Raw genomic sequence first — 16115 nt, 5'->3', positions numbered from 1 at the left:
AAAAAGAGACATTTTGGGGGTATTTTATAGTCCATCAGAGGGAAAGTTGTTCACATGTGACATCACACATCATTGTCGCATTGCCAATGGGAGGATCTCCATAGCATTACTGATTGCAATATTCAGATGCTCATAACTTTCTCATTGTTGGTCCGAATTTTCTCAAACTTTCGTTGATCTCTTTCTTTGATTTGTCTGTTTCGACACAAGCCTACTTATTCAAAAGGTTTCATTCCCCTTTAACAACTCTCCTCGCCTTTCTTAGTCCCACTCTTCAGTTTTCTTGTCTACTTGTTAATTCCTCTTTCACACTCTTCTCAAACTTTCACCAACCCAATAAACATTATATACAACACCGACGTTGTGCTTCACGAGATAAAACATTTTAGTAAACGGCATCACCAGAGAAGTGATAATTTTATTACTTTTTATTCTAAAACACATGACACGTAAAATACTTGATATTCAGTCTCCATTACAATCATTTGAATACAGATGGAGTTCTTGCAGATTAAGTGCACCGTTGATACTTAAGTTTTTTGTTAAAAACTTCTTTAAAACTTAAATGTCTACATGAAGTTTATTTTTTTCGTGAACTATTATATGACTTGTACGAGTTGACAACTTTTCTCAAATTTAAACAAGCAGAAAAAACAACAACAAAATAAACACAGATAACAAACACACAACACCCAGTAACGGGCGTCAACACATAATTACAAGAACGGTAAGCATGTATATACAAAAAATATGTATTAAAGAAAATTTAATACGATCAGCTTTTCAGTTACAATAGATATCCATGAATTATAAATAGAAAATGTAATTAACTCATAAACCTGCTAAAACAGACATAAATGGTTGTTTTGATATCTTCCTTTTTACAGAGGATCAGTTTAGATTATTTTTATTTTCACTTTTTATGTTTAGGTCATTACCCGAATAGATTTAGTATATATATATATATATATATATATATATACAAATGATGTCAGTTGACTAATCATACCCAGTGATTGTTTGACCAGGAATAGAGTTATTTCAGCTGATGTCTCACCATTCAAATTTGACAATATGAATCAGCAGAAAAAGAGTATAGTCTTATTGCATACACCCAAAATAACAATTTATCAACTTATCTCTTTATATCAAAATCACATAGATAACGATCAGGAATAGAATTGTCATTGATTGTCTCATAATATATGTATAAGACTGAATAGCCATCTTAATTCATTTAATTTATTCACACTATATTTTCTATTTTAATATCAAAGGGCCTATGTAGCGAGACACCAGATACCTGCTGAGTAACTGTTCTCACCCGGAAAACCACCTTCATTTTTTTTACTCAATATTACATTTTTTTTATTTTCTTTCTAATTACACAACAATGAATAAGAACAGTTTGTCACTCTTGATATCTAATGATAATGACATAGAAGATTGTCCCATAGATATTCTTTTGCATTTCAAGTCTTAACATGATTATTCGTAAGAAAATTCAATAAACCTTTCCTTGTCGTAACAAGATACAGAACAGTTGTCATGAAGGGGACCTACTTTTCTGATCGCAGTTTTAACTGATATGCATGAATAATATTACTCACTACCTTGATTGATCAAATGAAACAGTTGACAGAGATTCCTATTCACTTTGCATGGGTAATATATATATGATACTCAGATTTCTTTCGATGCTATACCAACATCATAAAATTCATTCTTCAAAGGGCAAAAGTTTGTTTTCTTGTGTCTCGAGTTGAGTGTTGTCTTAATTACCGAACCATGAACGGAACCTTATTATGAGGGATGTAAGTAGTGTGAAACATGCATTTCGGGGATGGTTACTTATTCATCCATACAACTATTGTTGAAACAGTTGATGTATCTGAAGAGGAATGGCGATAAATCATACCCCTGATGGACCAAGCAGCTACATGGCTCAGATGTGAATCTGGCGGAGAACCTTTGGAATGACACCGAAAGGCCTTTAGAGCCTACATGTAGACCAATCAGTCACTAGACATTCTCTTTTTTGCTCTAATCTCCCGTACTGTGAAAGATTAAATACTTCAACTGACATGACTTTGGGGTCATCTCCCATCGAAAAATGCGCGTATATTGAGTGGACACATTATAAAACACTCCATAAATTGTTTAATTGTTTATGAAATGAACTGTTCTCCCTTTTTCTCAAAATAAACAAAATAAAAAAGTAGTATCATGAATATACGCGCATTGTCAGATTTTGTCTAACAAATACATCGTTATTAACCCGGTTCGATTACGTGACTAGATCCTCCTTTGCATAGGTGGGATATATAACTTAACATAAACCTTTTACTAACTAATCGGTTGAGAATTTGTGTGAAAACACAAGTTAGGACTTCATCAATCTTTTTGCTGTTTACACATCTTTATGCATGTAATGACCAAAAAAAAAAGCTCGCATGTCATATGGTAACTTCTTTTCTCATAAGATTTTATCTTTGCATCGCAATGCGTTCACATTAAATGCAAAGAGATACGTACTTGGTATAGTACATGACATAATACTCCGTCTATGTAGTAATTTATATATTAAATGGAATGTCTAATTCATCGTTCTGATTACAGGCCTAGTAACACTGCCATCTATCAGTCATGGCCGACACATCGATATCCGGTCTCATAATTTGTTCTGAAATTAATTTATGAATATTGATCATATTTGTTAGCGGGTTGATTGCCGTCTAATGACTGCGCTCGGAAAATATGATAGAATAATATTCATAACGTTTTTTTTAATACAATAATATGGAAATTTTAAAATGCAATTATGCTTTAAGAGATTTCGAGGTATCTAATCTGCCATATCGACTTATGATTATTTACTTAGAAAACCGACATGGCCATATAAATGTATCTTCCAAAGTTGAACACTGAGGGCAAATAGTGATGATGGTGTATCAGGTTGTGCACTGCAAAAACTGCGGTGTTAATTTAACACTATTCCGGAATCTATGTATGACCACACCAGAGAAGTGTTAAAACAACACCAATTTGGTTTTGGACTAATTCCAGATACGCGTTTATGCAACACCAATTAGTGTTAAAAAAGCATCGATTTAATTTCAAACCGGTGTTGCTTCAACACTTCTCTGGTGTGGTCATTTCTAGATTCCGGACTGGTGTTAAATTAACACCGCAGCTTTTGCAACGTATAGGCCTATATTCAGGTCACCATGCCAACATGTGAGCGAGCTTTGGGTGCCAACCCGGTGAGCTAAAATATAATTGCACAACCATGTCGACTCACAAAGCTTAGAAGTCGTCATGATTTGACACGATAATCATCATGTCGTCAAACACAATAGTATAAGTATTATAGGAGCGTTGTGGCCCAGCGGATTAGTCTTCGGACTTTGAAACAGAGGGTCATGGGTTCGAATCCCAGCCATGGCGTAATTTCCTTCAGCAAGAAACTGATCCACAATGTGCTGCACTCAACCCAGGTGAGGAAAATGGGTACCGGTGGGAAGTAATTCCTTAAAAAGCTGTGTGCGCTATGAACGCCTAGCTTAGCCGGGTAATATAGGAGCGCCTTGAGCACCTAATAAGGTGGATATGTGCGCAATATAAATACCCTATATTATTATTATTATTATTATAACAATACTTCTTTATGTGCATAGCATGACTATGTTAGCGTTTAATGCGTGAAGAATATGATTGCTAAGTAATTTATGATGGCAAAGTACCAAAAAGACTTTCCCAAATAATCATAGACCCATTCAGAAATAGAAATGTTAATGATTCACGGAATTAATCACACCCTTTGTTTGGTGAAATATCCGCCTTACACAATCCATGGAATATCTTAAGTAGCAAAGCAAGAAGCTGCAAAAACGATGATCGAAAATCAAAGACGAGGAAATGAAGGACTTTACTCAGACAGGACGAAGCATGCCATGGCGTCTGGTACCTGTATTCGGAGGTAAATAAAAGAAAACCAGTATTAGATAAATGGTAATACAATAGTATGTGTGTGTGAGAGGGTGTGTGTGTGTATATATATATATATATATCTCTCTCTTGGAATTTATATATATATACGAATGTATTTTTAAAGATATTTCTTTGAATTTCTTTCGTTACGGATCTTTTATTTCATCTTGAGTTTATTCTATTTGACTGACTCTGAGCAGAACAATATCAACTTTGTCCATATATATATATGTATACATATATATGTATGTGTGTGTTTTTTCACACACTTAAATGCATACGCTAACATGATATGTCATATTCTAATAACAAATAGAAAAACAGATTATTGAAAATCAACCTCTTATATTTTGAGGAAAATCATTTAAACTTACAAAATAACAAATGATAACATTTACTATACTAATATTTGCATATGAATATAAAATAATATTTGATATACACTATGTACGAGGATTGCTTATTACGATAAATACTACTAGTGTGATCATACAAATAAAAATACTTACACTGCAAAAACGCCGATGTTAATTCAACACCAGCCCTTGGTCTAACACCAGATAGGTGTTTATACAACACCAATTAGTATCAAAACAGCATTGGTTTGATTCCTAACTGGTGTTGTTTCAATACATCTCTGTTGTGGACATAGATTATGGGCTGGTGTTAAATTAACACCAGAGTTTTGACAGTGTACAAGGAATGGGAGTAATGAAACAAAGACCTATAAGCATAGGGCAATAAGATTTTTTAAATAAAATCTTATGCAAAGGAACCGAATAAAAGGGTAATCAACTTTACAAAAACAAACAAAAAATGCAAAAAACAAGACATCGAACTTAATCATTTTTAAAATTCAGCCTTCTAACCCTCACAATAATGACATTTTTTTTTGTTTAAAATTCCAACTTGCATGGCTAAGAAAATATATTTAGGAAAGGTAAGGAGATGAAAGAGAAAAAAATGAAAAAGGCAAAAAGATGAAACAGTAATGTGCAATTGCTTCAAAACAGTGCAATCATGACAATTGAAGAATGCCTTTTTTTCATTTGTGTTGCGCTTTTCCGATCTTCTGTCTGTCAGTCCATCTAAAAAAATTGTATCTGTGCGATTTTTATATATTGAGGACACATTTTTCGTTATTTTTAAATGGTATACGACATTTTAATAAAGTCCAATTTCCAATGTGTCTCAATTGACGAGGCTAATTATGGGTACATAAATAACATACTAGAATTGCCAACATTATCCAAACAAAAATAGACAACACAAACCATGTGAACGTAATTGTGAATAACGGCTCTGTGCATTTCCACTGAAAAGGATCTTAGCCAAAACAATTTCACACAAAAAAAAAAAAAAACACGGCGTTTACATATATCAGATCGTAGATCTACAAGTATTGATCAGTTCCCCATAAAATTGATTATTACTTTAGATCATACATAATACTCAATGCAATCAACTGTCGAAATCAGCCCTTATACGATTAAATGCCAAACTTTATTTTATTGGATCCAGTTGCACTTGTTCCGAATAATAATCACGAATTTGTTTAAAAGTCAGTTAATTATTATCATTATCATGATCATAGATCTAGGGCTGGAACATTGTGAAATCTAAGCTGACAAAAGAACAAAGAACACCAAAAATAAATTGCACACATAAAAATCATATATAACTTGATGGGAGCGTATAAAGCCAGGTTTGCATAATACCACTCAGCCTTTACAGGTAATCAGCAAGTCCCTGCTTTATGAAGTGGGTTCTAAAAGAGACTGATCAAAATTTACAAGGGCACTGCACAAATCCACTTAGTCAAAATGAACGATATTTTCACAGGCTAGATTCGATAATCTTTGCTGAGCACACGTCAATAATTAAGAGATTGGTTCAATCACAGAGAGGCTTTAGGCCATCACATCGATCGGTTTCTGAATCCACAAAATGGCAAGAGAAACAACGAGGAAAATGATTTTGACACACGTCTTTCACGGGCACGTTTAAGTGAATGGCTCAATTACAAAGAAAGTACAGGAAGTTTATCAACCTAACATTCTAAATGATTCGAAAAATCACACAGTCACACAGAGATCCTTCTGAGGATGTCACGGTAAGCGGGGGATAGATTGAACAGAGTAGCTCTTATTAAACCCTGGTTTAAAGTTATGGTTTAAATATGGAGAGCCAGTTGGGGCACGAATCCCTAAAAGCACACATCCAAATTGTCTGTGAATGATAAATGGCGTAGGCCTATTTGAAGTATTTTTCTCTTCATTATGAAAACAACAAAAAATATATTTTTGTTTTAATTTTAAATTTATTTTTGGCTCCCCATAATTTGGGCACAGAGTTAGACCGTGGTCTAAGTTAAACCTGACTTAAGAATAAGCCAGTGTGTATAGATATGAGTGGCTGTTTGAAATACACATTGATATGTGCCTAGTAAAGATTATTGAAGCTAACCTGTGTAAAAATATTGTTTTATAATGACGGAGTGGAATTTGTGCAGTGACATTGTAAAATTTGAGCAGTTTCGTTTGGATCCCAGTTGATATATGATGTTCACTCTTCTTACATTCCTCATCACCGTTTTCGTCGATAGTATGTCCATTTTAAAAAATGATCCTCTACGTCATTGGCGACTTCTCATGCAAGAGATAGGAAAAAGGCATGCGATACAGAGAAAAAGAGGATGATGAAAGGTAAAAATATATTACATCATAATATAAAAAGTATAGAATATATCATGCTTTTATGTTTGAGCATCGATGTATGAAGATATTAACAGCTCATCCTTTATAGATTTGTCCTTCTCGAGGATTATCTTTGAGCAACATATTCATGTTTATCGTAATATTCGCATATTCAAAGAATAATATAAATATCCTAGTCATTGATTAATGTTTCAATGGAAAAAACGGATATAAGAAAGGGTTGGGAATGAAAGAAAAAAAATATTGTAAAGGACACGTTACAAAACATCCTAACAGATGTTAGCATGGCTAAGATGAAATATAAGAATTATATATATATTTTTAAATAATGACAGAAAGAATGAGTCTACTTTGAATGATGAGCATTGAATGACGAAGTCACTCTTATAATTGATTCAACATAATCTTTTCTTCTCTTAAGCTTAACGATCAATTCATCAAACACGTAATGTTCTGCGGTTGGTACTTGTCAATATTAATGTACAGAGATGTGTTTTTTCGTTGGATTTCTCTTATTCTTTTTGTTAACTATCATTTTGTACTACAAGCAAAAATAAATCATTGTAATATTTCATGGAATAAGAAATCAGTTGTCCTTTTCTGTCCTGCGTAATTTGATAAGGAAGACATTTGCGTGTTCTCAATGATTAATCCAAAGTAAAGGGAGATAAACATGATTAAACGGAATAGTTTCCCCATAGTCTTAACATTTTTCTTGAATGATAACAAATGATGAATATCGGTACTTGCCTACAATATTCAAATAAGTCAATCGTGACATTATCAAGTCTTATATCTCAGTTCGAAAATTTTCTTCCGATCCGGAGGATTAGTTTAACATGATTAATCGGATGATACTAAATCATACGGCACATGTATCAACTCTTTTAATTTCAAGAATATAACTGTATCATAAAATGATGATGAGATTAAAACAAGTGGGAGGCAAGAATTACACAAATATCTGCCTATATTCCTTGAATTGTATATATTTGTTTTGTATTATTTTGTACTTCTTGTTTTGAACAAAATGTTGGCGAATGCCAGTGACGTTCAAATAAATTCAATTCAATTCAATTCAATTCACAAATACATTATCCGATCATTCATTATTTTGTTTTGCCCGATATAAAGGAATACATTGAAATATCAAGGGAATTAGAGAAATAATCAAATCCAAGTTTGAAATTAAGAGATAGATTGGTAAAAATACCCATGTAAAGCCTAAGAACAAGAACAAATTCTAAACAATTTTCATGATGGCACAATCCCTTACTTTCTACGTGTAATGGCAGGGGAATATCGAAAACAGAATCAATAGATATGATGTAAAGTCATGCATTCATCGATATTTTGAAAATTCAGTTTGCTTTTTTTTTTGCTTACAGAGGACATTATGCATATAGCTTAGGACAATAGGATCAATCGTAAATAAAGGTTTGCATTCATTTATTTATTTATTATTTTTTATTTATTTATTTATCTATTTATTTCCGTTTTATCTCAGCAGGGTAGCCCTTTCAGTTACAAAACTGCTCTACCAAGGGGCCCCTATTTCGCTAAACCAGTTCTATGTACATCTTCATGAATATTCATTGAGCAACCTGATGTCGTCATATCCCACTTAAAAAAAATATTACATGGAATCATGTTTATTCAAATTTTGTCCTCCAATAACTAAACAAAAAAATGATTGGCAACTGATGAACTGCATAAGATATCCATTGCTGCAACTTGTTTTATTATAAGGGAGACATGTCATACACAATTGTATAAAAATATGAAATAACTATGATTTCAAGTAACAACATAACAAAAAAGGAAAGTGGGGATGTGACATCACCAGCCCACCAAATGAATATTCTCGACGATGTGCATATAACTGTTTTCACAAAATATTGATAAACTTTGAAATTCAGCAGTTTGCTATTTGTAATTAGATTTTGATGAAATTTTTAGCATTTTGCTTTGAGAAATTTACTATATTTAATATTTAGAGTAGTTATTTTCCGCCTGGATGACCCCTTTAACAGTGTGGATCAAATCTTCGCATGGTCCACCATATGAATACACTGTGAATATGGCCTACTTCTATTGTGGTAATGTCTACAGTGTGGAATTATCTTTATACAGATAAATTTCAGGATAGCATGTGGTCACATCTTCACATATTCCACCATGTGAAGGTTCAAGACTCTATTGACGTTTATTCGGCAGACTCATAACCATACGAGAAGGGCTAAGTCTGTTCTGGAGGCTTTAAATGAGACTACAATTCTTGGACTTGGAATTTTTCAGAGTATTGCCACAATTTCTTCTCTTTTTTTTTAATAAAAAGAGAACTTTGAAAAATCGCTCAAAACGAGATTCAAAACTGCGTCAATGACCTTGACTGCAGCGAACTCATAATCACTGGCGTAAATCTTTGCGTCAAAGCTATTGTTCAGCGGGGAATGGAACAATAGATCATCCCCCTGAACAATAGGTGTGAGTGTGACACAAGGATTTACGCCAGTGCTAATAATAGCGCATTGTTTTACCTATCACGCCACACCAGACGAGATTATCGGCTTGTTGTAAAGCGACGCCAATATAGTCTTAACCTTATGGAAACGGTGTAGGAACACTGTGAAAACACCGTGTGACGCTGTGTTCTCTTCGGCAGTGTAATGCAAGTTCAGTCTGACCTTTCCCTATTTGTCAAAATGAAGCCCGTAAAAAAGTGAGAATTGACGCCAATTCTCATTCATTTACACACAATACCCATACTCACCTCTACAGTAATAGAAATAGTGCTTGCTGTATTTTGGTTTCGTTCTATCGCAAAAACATTTTGTCCGTAGGCCAGGGTGGAAACACGCTACACATAAAGAAAAAAAAGAAACAACAACATGGCATAATATCAAAGATGGTGGAAATATGTAATTACTAGTCAGCGCCCTCTACGCATTATTTTGATGAGAGGCTAAACATTAATGGAGCCCACTGCATGAGGTTGCGGACGTAGACCTACCAGCGAATAAATCACAACTTGGCTGGTACTCCGACATAACATAAAATTATACTTCCCGCAGTATTTCTTCTCCTTATTCTAGTCGTTATGCTTACTTGGTACGTATCTATCAAACGATATTGAAATTGATTTTAGACGACGTAAAACGTCACAACCAATTAACAATTATATTGGCCAATCAGATTAGTTGTTGTATTTATAAACTGTATACCATTGTTGCACCGGCGAAACAATCTCCAAATGGACCGACGGGACATATAGTCATAGGAAATAATGTCAAAGCTTTGGCCGGTCTCGAGTCGGTTTCGCTGGTGTGACTAGGCCTACATGACTTACCAATGAACTTTTGGGTGCCGACCCCTCTTTTGAATGGGAGATCCTCCCACTCTCCTTCGAATTCTTGGTCCAGGTCGGTGCCATCTCGTTTAAAATACTGGTCTTCCGCCTCAAGGCCTAGTAATCTCTGGAGGTCATAGGTCGCTTCCGCTACGATCGATAAGGTCACAATGGCCAACGCGCAGATGCAAAGTCCGCTCTGTACTTTCATCGTGTATGTTTTGTGTGTGCAGATCTGAAAGACATGAAAAAAAAAAAAGGAGCAACGAAAACAAGAACTTTAAAGTTTCATCGACTTGACATGAATGCGAGACATTTTTTTGCTTGCCAAGTCGACGCGTAAATGTTACATTTCGCCATGGCGTGATACATATATCTAAGTTGATTTATAACAAATTATATCGTATATCGTCATGATGAGCTACATAATATGGCTAAGGGTAACATATCTCGCTATGACAACATATTGTTTACAAGTCGATTTGGCAAGGTAGAAATCCTTGCTATGTCAAGATTATCAACATGTGTTTAACAGTTATCATATATGCTGGAGAAAGGGGGGGGGGCAACTTTTTTTTTTAAACAATGAAATGGTGTTAAAGCTCCAATTTTCTAATGCTTGTTCACACTAAAATTACCTACCTCACAATTCTCATTCCATCCCAGCCTTGGTACAGAGATATTCTGTGTTGGGGCCGGAGATGGAATCTCATACCAATTAACGCTTGAATAATTGATTAATGAATTAATTGATATATTTGCAATTTACATATTTTTAAATACAACGTAATATACGGCTTATGTATTTGTAATCCCAATGGTATTGTAGGTTTATTTCTATGAGGCGCCGAATGTACCAATATTATATAGAACAATTATTTGTTATATAATCATTATTTATTAAATAATAACTATTATTTATATATAATTTACATTTTATTTGTAAATAACTACTATTATATAAAATATCATTTCTAATTATTTATATATAATTCCAAGTAATACTTCATTATTTGTAAATAATAATAGTTCGACATTCCATTATTTATAAATAATGATTATTTGTTTTTCATTATTTATAAATAATGATTATTTGTTTTTCATTATTTATAAATAATGATTATTTGTTTTTCATTATTTATAAATAATGATTATTTGTTTTTCATTATTTATAAATAATGATTATTTGTTTTTCATTATTTACAAATAATGATTATTTGTTTTTCATTATTTATAAATAATGATTATTTGTTTTTCATTATTTATAAATAATGATTATTTGTTTTTCATTATTTATAAATAATGATTATTTGTTTTTCATTATTTATAAATAATGATTATTTGTTTTTCATTATTTACAAATAATGATTATTTGTTTTTCATTATTTATAAATAATGATTATTTGTTTTTCATTATTTATAAATAATTTGTTGAGTTTTCCATTATTTATAAATAATGATTATTTGTTAAATAATGAAAACGTCTACTTCATTATTTATAAATAATTTTTTCGAGTGCACCATTATTCTCATTATTTATAAATAATCATTATTTAATGTTCGAGTTTTCCATTATTTATAAATAAAGATTATTTGTTAAATAATGAAATATCTACTTCATTATTTATAAATAATAATTTTGTTTCAATATCCCATTATTTATAAATAATCATTATTTATAAACAATTTTTACAGTTTGCCATTATATACAAATAATCATTATTTATATACAAATAACCATTATTTATTAAATAATGCCATTATTTATTAAATAATGCCATTATTTATTAAATAATGCCATTATTTATTAAATAATGCCATTATTTATTAAATAATGGAAAACTCGCTATAACATGCAAATGTGGGACCGCCCATGATATGAATATTCATGATGCGATTTCCTTTTTCGTGATTTTTCTTCACAAATTTTTGTCCATTTCCTCTTCATAATGACATTTCTTGAAGCAATTTTTTAGGGATATGGTCTGATTGTAATATTCTTCATTTTATATATAACTTCGTCTTCGTAGAAATATCAAAAAGTGTAATTTTATACGATTTTTCCTACAGTTCACAATCCCCATAGGCGCGCGTGTACGGTAGGGACAACCGGTGAATCGACGGAGTGCTCTTCATCGAAATACTACGTTGGTTGGTCCCCGGAAGTGGCGGGCGGAATTTAGCCCGAATCCTCGATGGAAGTCGATCAAGTGCATATGAGCTGAGAGAGTGAAATATCAGTGTACTTGTACAGGCCCTTCTACTTTTTATAAATATTTCTTGTTGCTTTTTTTGTTAAGTTAATTTTTCCTGGTGTAGAGATAAGTTTCAGTTCTAATAATGCACTTCAAATACATTTTGGAGTGTCTGTTTGAGGCGTTTGGGGCGATTTCACCCTGGCCCCAAAATGCTCGCAACGACAATACGGGGGCATGATGACCCCTAATTTTTAAAAAACTTATTTTTCTATTGAAAATTATCACAAAATTCACCAAAAGTGTGCACGAAAGCCTTCGTATTTCACTTTTAAAACTCCAAAAAGTGCCCAAATGACAAGCTTGGTCGCTTCGCTGTGTCGCTTTCAACTTGAGAACGTTTACGCGTCTGCTTCCCCCCCCCCCCTCCGAAGAAAGAAATTCTGTATACGGCCATGCTCTAAAGAGCCTGGCACATTGATTTATGTATACTTCATTTTCATTATTTTTATCTCATTATCATCATCATGGCCTTACGCATAATTTTTTCCGGGGGGGGGGGTGGGGGGAGCAGGACGCGCGTAAACTTTCTCATAAAAATCTTGAGAAAGCGAAGCGACCAAGCTTGTCATTTGAGCTTGGTCGCGTCGCTGTCTCGCTTTCAAGATTTTTTCATTATTTTTATCTCATTATCAACATGGCCTTACGCAGAATTTTTTCCAGGGGGGCCGGGGCCGGAGCATGACGCGCGTAAACTTTCTCAAAAAATCTTGAAAGCGAGACAGCCACGGGACCAAGCCCAAATGACAAGCTTTGTCGCTTCGCTGTCTCGCTTTCAACTTGAGAACGTTTACACGCGTCTGCCCCCACCCCCCGAAAGAAATTCTGTGAACGGCCATGCTCAAAAGAGCATATGGCACATTGATTTATATGTACTTTTCATTTTCATTATTTTTATCACATTATCATCATGGCCTTACACAGAATTTTTACCGGGGGGGGGGGGGGGGGGCAGCTAGGACACGCGTAAAGTTTCTCAAAAAAATCTTGAAAGCGAGACAGCGACGCGACCAAGCTCAAATGACAAGCTTGGTCGCTTCGCTTTCTCAAGATTTTTATGAGAAAGTTTACGCGCGTCCTGCTCCCCCCACCCCCCCCCCCCCGGAAAAAATTCTGCGTAAGGCCATGATGATGATAATGAGATAAAAATAATGAAAATGAAGTATACATAAATCAATGTGCCAGGCTCTTTAGAGCATGGCCGTATACAGAATTTCTTTCTTCGGAGGGGGGGGGGGGGGAATTAAGCAGACGCGTAAACGTTCTCAAGTTGAAAGCGACACAGCGAAGCGACCAAGCTTGTCATTTGGGCACTTTTTGGAGTTTTAAAAGTGAAATACGAAGGCTTTCGTGCACACTTTTGGTGAATTTTGTGATAATTTTCAATAGAAAAATAAGTTTTTTAAAATTTAGGGGTCATCATGCCCCCGTATTGTCGTTGCGAGCATTTTGGGGCCAGGGTGAAATCGCCCCAAACGCCTCAAACAGACACTCCAAAATGTATTTGAAGTGCATTATTAGAACTGAAACTTATCTCTACACCAGGAAAAATTAACTTAACAAAAAAAGCAACAAGAAATATTTATAAAAAGTAGAAGGGCCTGTACAAGTACACTGATATTTCACTCTCTCAGCTCATATGCACTTGATCGACTTCCATCGAGGATTCGGGCTAAATTCCGCCCGCCACTTCCGGGGACCAACCAACGTAGTATTTCGATGAAGAGCACTCCGTCGATTCACCGGTTGTCCCTACCGTACACGCGCGCCTATGGGGATTGTGAACTGTAGGAAAAATCGTATAAAATTACACTTTTTGATATTTCTACGAAGACGAAGTTATATAGAAAATGAAGAATATTACAATCAGACCATATCCCTAAAAAATTGCTTCAAGAAATGTCATTATGAAGAGGAAATGGACAAAAATTTGTGAAGAAAAATCACGAAAAAGGAAATCGCATCATGAATATTCATATCATGGGCGGTCCCACATTTGCATGTTATAGCGAGTTTTCCATTATTTAATAAATAATGGCATTATTTAATAAATAATGGCATTATTTAATAAATAATGGTTATTTGTATATAAATAATGATTATTTGTATATAATGGCAAACTGTAAAAATTGTTTATAAATAATGATTATTTATAAATAATGGGATATTGAAACAAAATTATTATTTATAAATAATGAAGTAGATATTTCATTATTTAACAAATAATCTTTATTTATAAATAATGGAAAACTCGAACATTAAATAATGATTATTTATAAATAATGAGAATAATGGTGCACTCGAAAAAATTATTTATAAATAATGAAGTAGACGTTTTCATTATTTAACAAATAATCATTATTTATAAATAATGGAAAACTCAACAAATTATTTATAAATAATGAAAAACAAATAATCATTATTTATAAATAATGTAAAACAAATAATCATTATTTGTAAATAATGAAAAACAAATAATCATTATTTATAAATAATGAAAAACAAATAATCATTATTTATAAATAATGAAAAACAAATAATCATTATTTATAAATAATGAAAAACAAATAATCATTATTTATAAATAATGAAAAACAAATAATCATTATTTGTAAATAATGAAAAACAAATAATCATTATATATTAATAATGAAAAACAAATAATCATTATTTATAAATAATGAAAAACAAATTATCATTATTTATAAATAATGAAAAACAAATAATCATTATTTATAAATAATGAAAAACAAATAATCATTATTTATAAATAATGGAATGTCGAACTATTATTATTTACAAATAATGAAGTATTACTTGGAATTATATATAAATAATTAGAAATGATATTTTATATAATAGTAGTTATTTACAAATAAAATGTAAATTATATATAAATAATAGTTATTATTTAATAAATAATGATTATATAACAAATAATTGTTCTATATAATATTGGTACATTCGGCGCCTCATATATTTCATGCTGTCTATGTGTATATGCATTTACACTTTGTAAACCCGATGTGAAAGAAGAATAAATGTATTCAATTCAAGTTGTACCTTTTTATATAGGTCGAGTTTGGTAGATGAAATTTTCATCATGTTAATCATGTCAAGTCGATATGGCATGATAAAACAGTTTGCTATCTCTAGTAGAAATAATCTGAAATGAAATAAATGATTACAATTATTTTTTTGCTCTGATTTCCATAGCTCGTAACTTGGTTTGATAATCCACAGGAACATGTATGCTTAATTTTCTAACGAAACATGAAACTTTGGTAATTGCCCAAATAGACGATTCAGTCTGCCCACGGTGAGTTCGTTATCAACGGACAGAATTATGATTCTTTGCCAATGAATATTATTTCATATCGGGGATATCATTAAAAAGGTGTAGTTGCAATTTTCAAGATCATTGATCTTTTGTTGGATGTTCAATTTGGTGGCGCTTTTCATGGAGTTCCATGAGGCTGTGACTCTCGCCTCTTCATCAGAGGGTCGTCTTGGGTTCGAACCTAGAAGAATTAAACTAAACAGATCGAATGTAATATGAATTAAAAGATATGTGGTGAACGACGTGTTTTATTTTCTGTCATTAATGTCTGTTTTCTTGCAAATTCGATTGTCGCCATTTACAGTGATCCATTTCACGTTCTAAAATAACAAAGTAGAAACATGCGTGGTTGGGTTCACATCTTAAAATTTTTCCATTGATTCTGTCAATTTCCGTTGGCATAACGCTGTTATTTCAGTCGAAATGATACCTTTTTTATGGCGGAATGATCAAAATATTTTGGG

The 16115-nt window shown here is 32.8% G+C and overlaps 1 protein-coding gene across 2 annotated transcripts; it reads right to left on the bottom strand.

The window, feature by feature from the left end:
• Positions 1 to 381: 381 nt before the first annotated feature.
• LOC129266683 (uncharacterized) lies at positions 382 to 10287 on the bottom strand. 2 transcript variants are annotated; one of them, XM_064104069.1, is made up of 4 exons: positions 10057 to 10287; positions 9481 to 9567; positions 6569 to 6635; positions 382 to 3967 (listed from the first exon to the last, which is right to left on the bottom strand). In XM_064104069.1, the coding sequence occupies exons 1-3, from the start codon at positions 10265 to 10267 to the stop codon at positions 6577 to 6579; spliced, it is 357 nt and encodes a 118-aa protein (XP_063960139.1). In that variant the 5' UTR covers positions 10268 to 10287; the 3' UTR covers positions 382 to 3967; positions 6569 to 6576. The 2 variants fall into 2 exon arrangements, with proteins under 2 accessions (XP_063960139.1, XP_063960140.1); XM_064104070.1 differs by lacking the exon at positions 6569 to 6635.
• Positions 10288 to 16115: the final 5828 nt, after the last annotated feature.

This window comes from Lytechinus pictus, chromosome 8 (assembly GCF_037042905.1).
Source record: "Lytechinus pictus isolate F3 Inbred chromosome 8, Lp3.0, whole genome shotgun sequence".
In the NCBI taxonomy this organism is placed as follows: domain Eukaryota; kingdom Metazoa; phylum Echinodermata; class Echinoidea; order Temnopleuroida; family Toxopneustidae; genus Lytechinus; species Lytechinus pictus.
The sequence above is the reverse complement of the archived record's forward strand: the minus strand, read 5'-3'. Positions and strand labels throughout refer to the sequence as shown.

What these genes read in the sequence shown, in the direction of transcription:
- LOC129266683 (XM_064104069.1), bottom strand. Translation starts at nt 10,267, where the DNA reads ATGAAAGTACAGAGCGGACTTTGCATCTGCGCGTTGGCCATTGTGACC. An exon ending in CGGCACCCAAAAGTTCATTG is followed by an intron (nt 9,568 to 10,056) that starts GTAAGTCATGTA and finishes CTTTATGTGTAG; the next exon opens with CGTGTTTCCACCCTGGCCTA. An exon ending in CTATTTCTATTACTGTAGAG is followed by an intron (nt 6,636 to 9,480) that starts GTGAGTATGGGT and finishes TTGCATGAGAAG; the next exon opens with TCGCCAATGACGTAGAGGAT.